This window comes from Phytophthora infestans, genomic scaffold (assembly GCF_000142945.1).
Source record: "Phytophthora infestans T30-4 supercont1.221 genomic scaffold, whole genome shotgun sequence".
Classification (NCBI taxonomy): domain Eukaryota; phylum Oomycota; class Peronosporomycetes; order Peronosporales; family Peronosporaceae; genus Phytophthora; species Phytophthora infestans.
Genome location: NW_003303538.1, coordinates 26,087 through 27,097, shown reverse-complemented (window position 1 = coordinate 27,097; position 1,011 = coordinate 26,087). Strand labels below are relative to the sequence as shown.

Below are 1,011 nucleotides of genomic sequence, written 5' to 3'. Positions count from 1 at the left end.
CGAGCGGATATCAGTATGAGTTAAAAAAAGCGTTTTTTAATTTGCTTTTTGTATTAGATTTATCATGATGGAGTTTTATTTTGTCAAATTTGCAATAATGGCAGACGGAGGAGTGGAGCTGACCGATGCCGTGTTGCGCTCCTTCAGCGTCGCTCGCAACTTTGCCCCGCAGGTCGGTGAAAGCTTTTCCCATAGCTGAAAATACTAGTTGTATATATATGTCTGTTTTACTGAAGCAACCGGCCGTCAACTGTCTGCAGGAGGATGAAGATCCGAACGTTCAGATCACGTCGCTGGACTTCCACCGCAACGGCGAGCGGTGCGTCACGAGTCGCAGAGATGGTGTTATGTCCATGATTAACTGCTTGAGTGGAACGTACGTTGATGTACTGCTACCGATGATATCTGCGCTGATCGAAGGGTAACAGGTGACGATTGCTCTCGGCAGTGTTGCCAAGACGATCTTGACGAAGCGATACGGCGTAGGCATTGTGAGGTTTACCCATCACCTGGACTGTGTGATCTTCTCATCGGCTAACACTGCGAATGATCGTACGTTTCTTGGTCGGCACTGCTTGCTTATTGGTATATTGAAGGTAGTTACCATGGCTCTTATCTGTTCGCATAGACCGCATTCGGTATCATTCGTTCTTCGACAACAAGTTTCTTCGCTACTACACTGGCCACACCGATAGGTAACTCGATTCAATACGTACCGTAGTTGTACTATAAGGTGCTTGGTAGTGCTCACGTGAAGTCGAATGATGGCAGGGGTCACGTCGCTGATGATGCACCCCACTGCAGACCAATTCCTCTCCGCTGGAATGGACGGTACGATTCGACTCTGGGATATCCGCCATTCAGATACAACGGTGCGGGCATGGGTTACTTGAAGGATAGATGCCCTAAGCCTGAGCAGACCAAAGGCCATTTTCCTAATAATAGGGCTATTCATTCCAAACCCGAGCCACTCACCCAAGTTGCGTAGGTTTGGGCCTGGGCGAAAGGACC

At 48.6% G+C, this 1,011-nt stretch overlaps 1 protein-coding gene across 1 annotated transcript; it reads left to right on the top strand.

The window, feature by feature from the left end:
* Positions 1 to 97: 97 nt before the first annotated feature.
* On the top strand, positions 98 to 893 carry PITG_21175 (uncharacterized protein; the record flags this gene model as incomplete). Its single annotated transcript, XM_002895221.1, has 5 exons — positions 98 to 172; positions 261 to 376; positions 449 to 552; positions 629 to 695; positions 758 to 893. 5 exons carry the CDS (start codon positions 98 to 100, stop codon positions 891 to 893), a joined length of 498 nt encoding a protein of 165 aa, XP_002895267.1.
* Between the last annotated feature and the right edge of the window lie 118 nt (positions 894 to 1,011).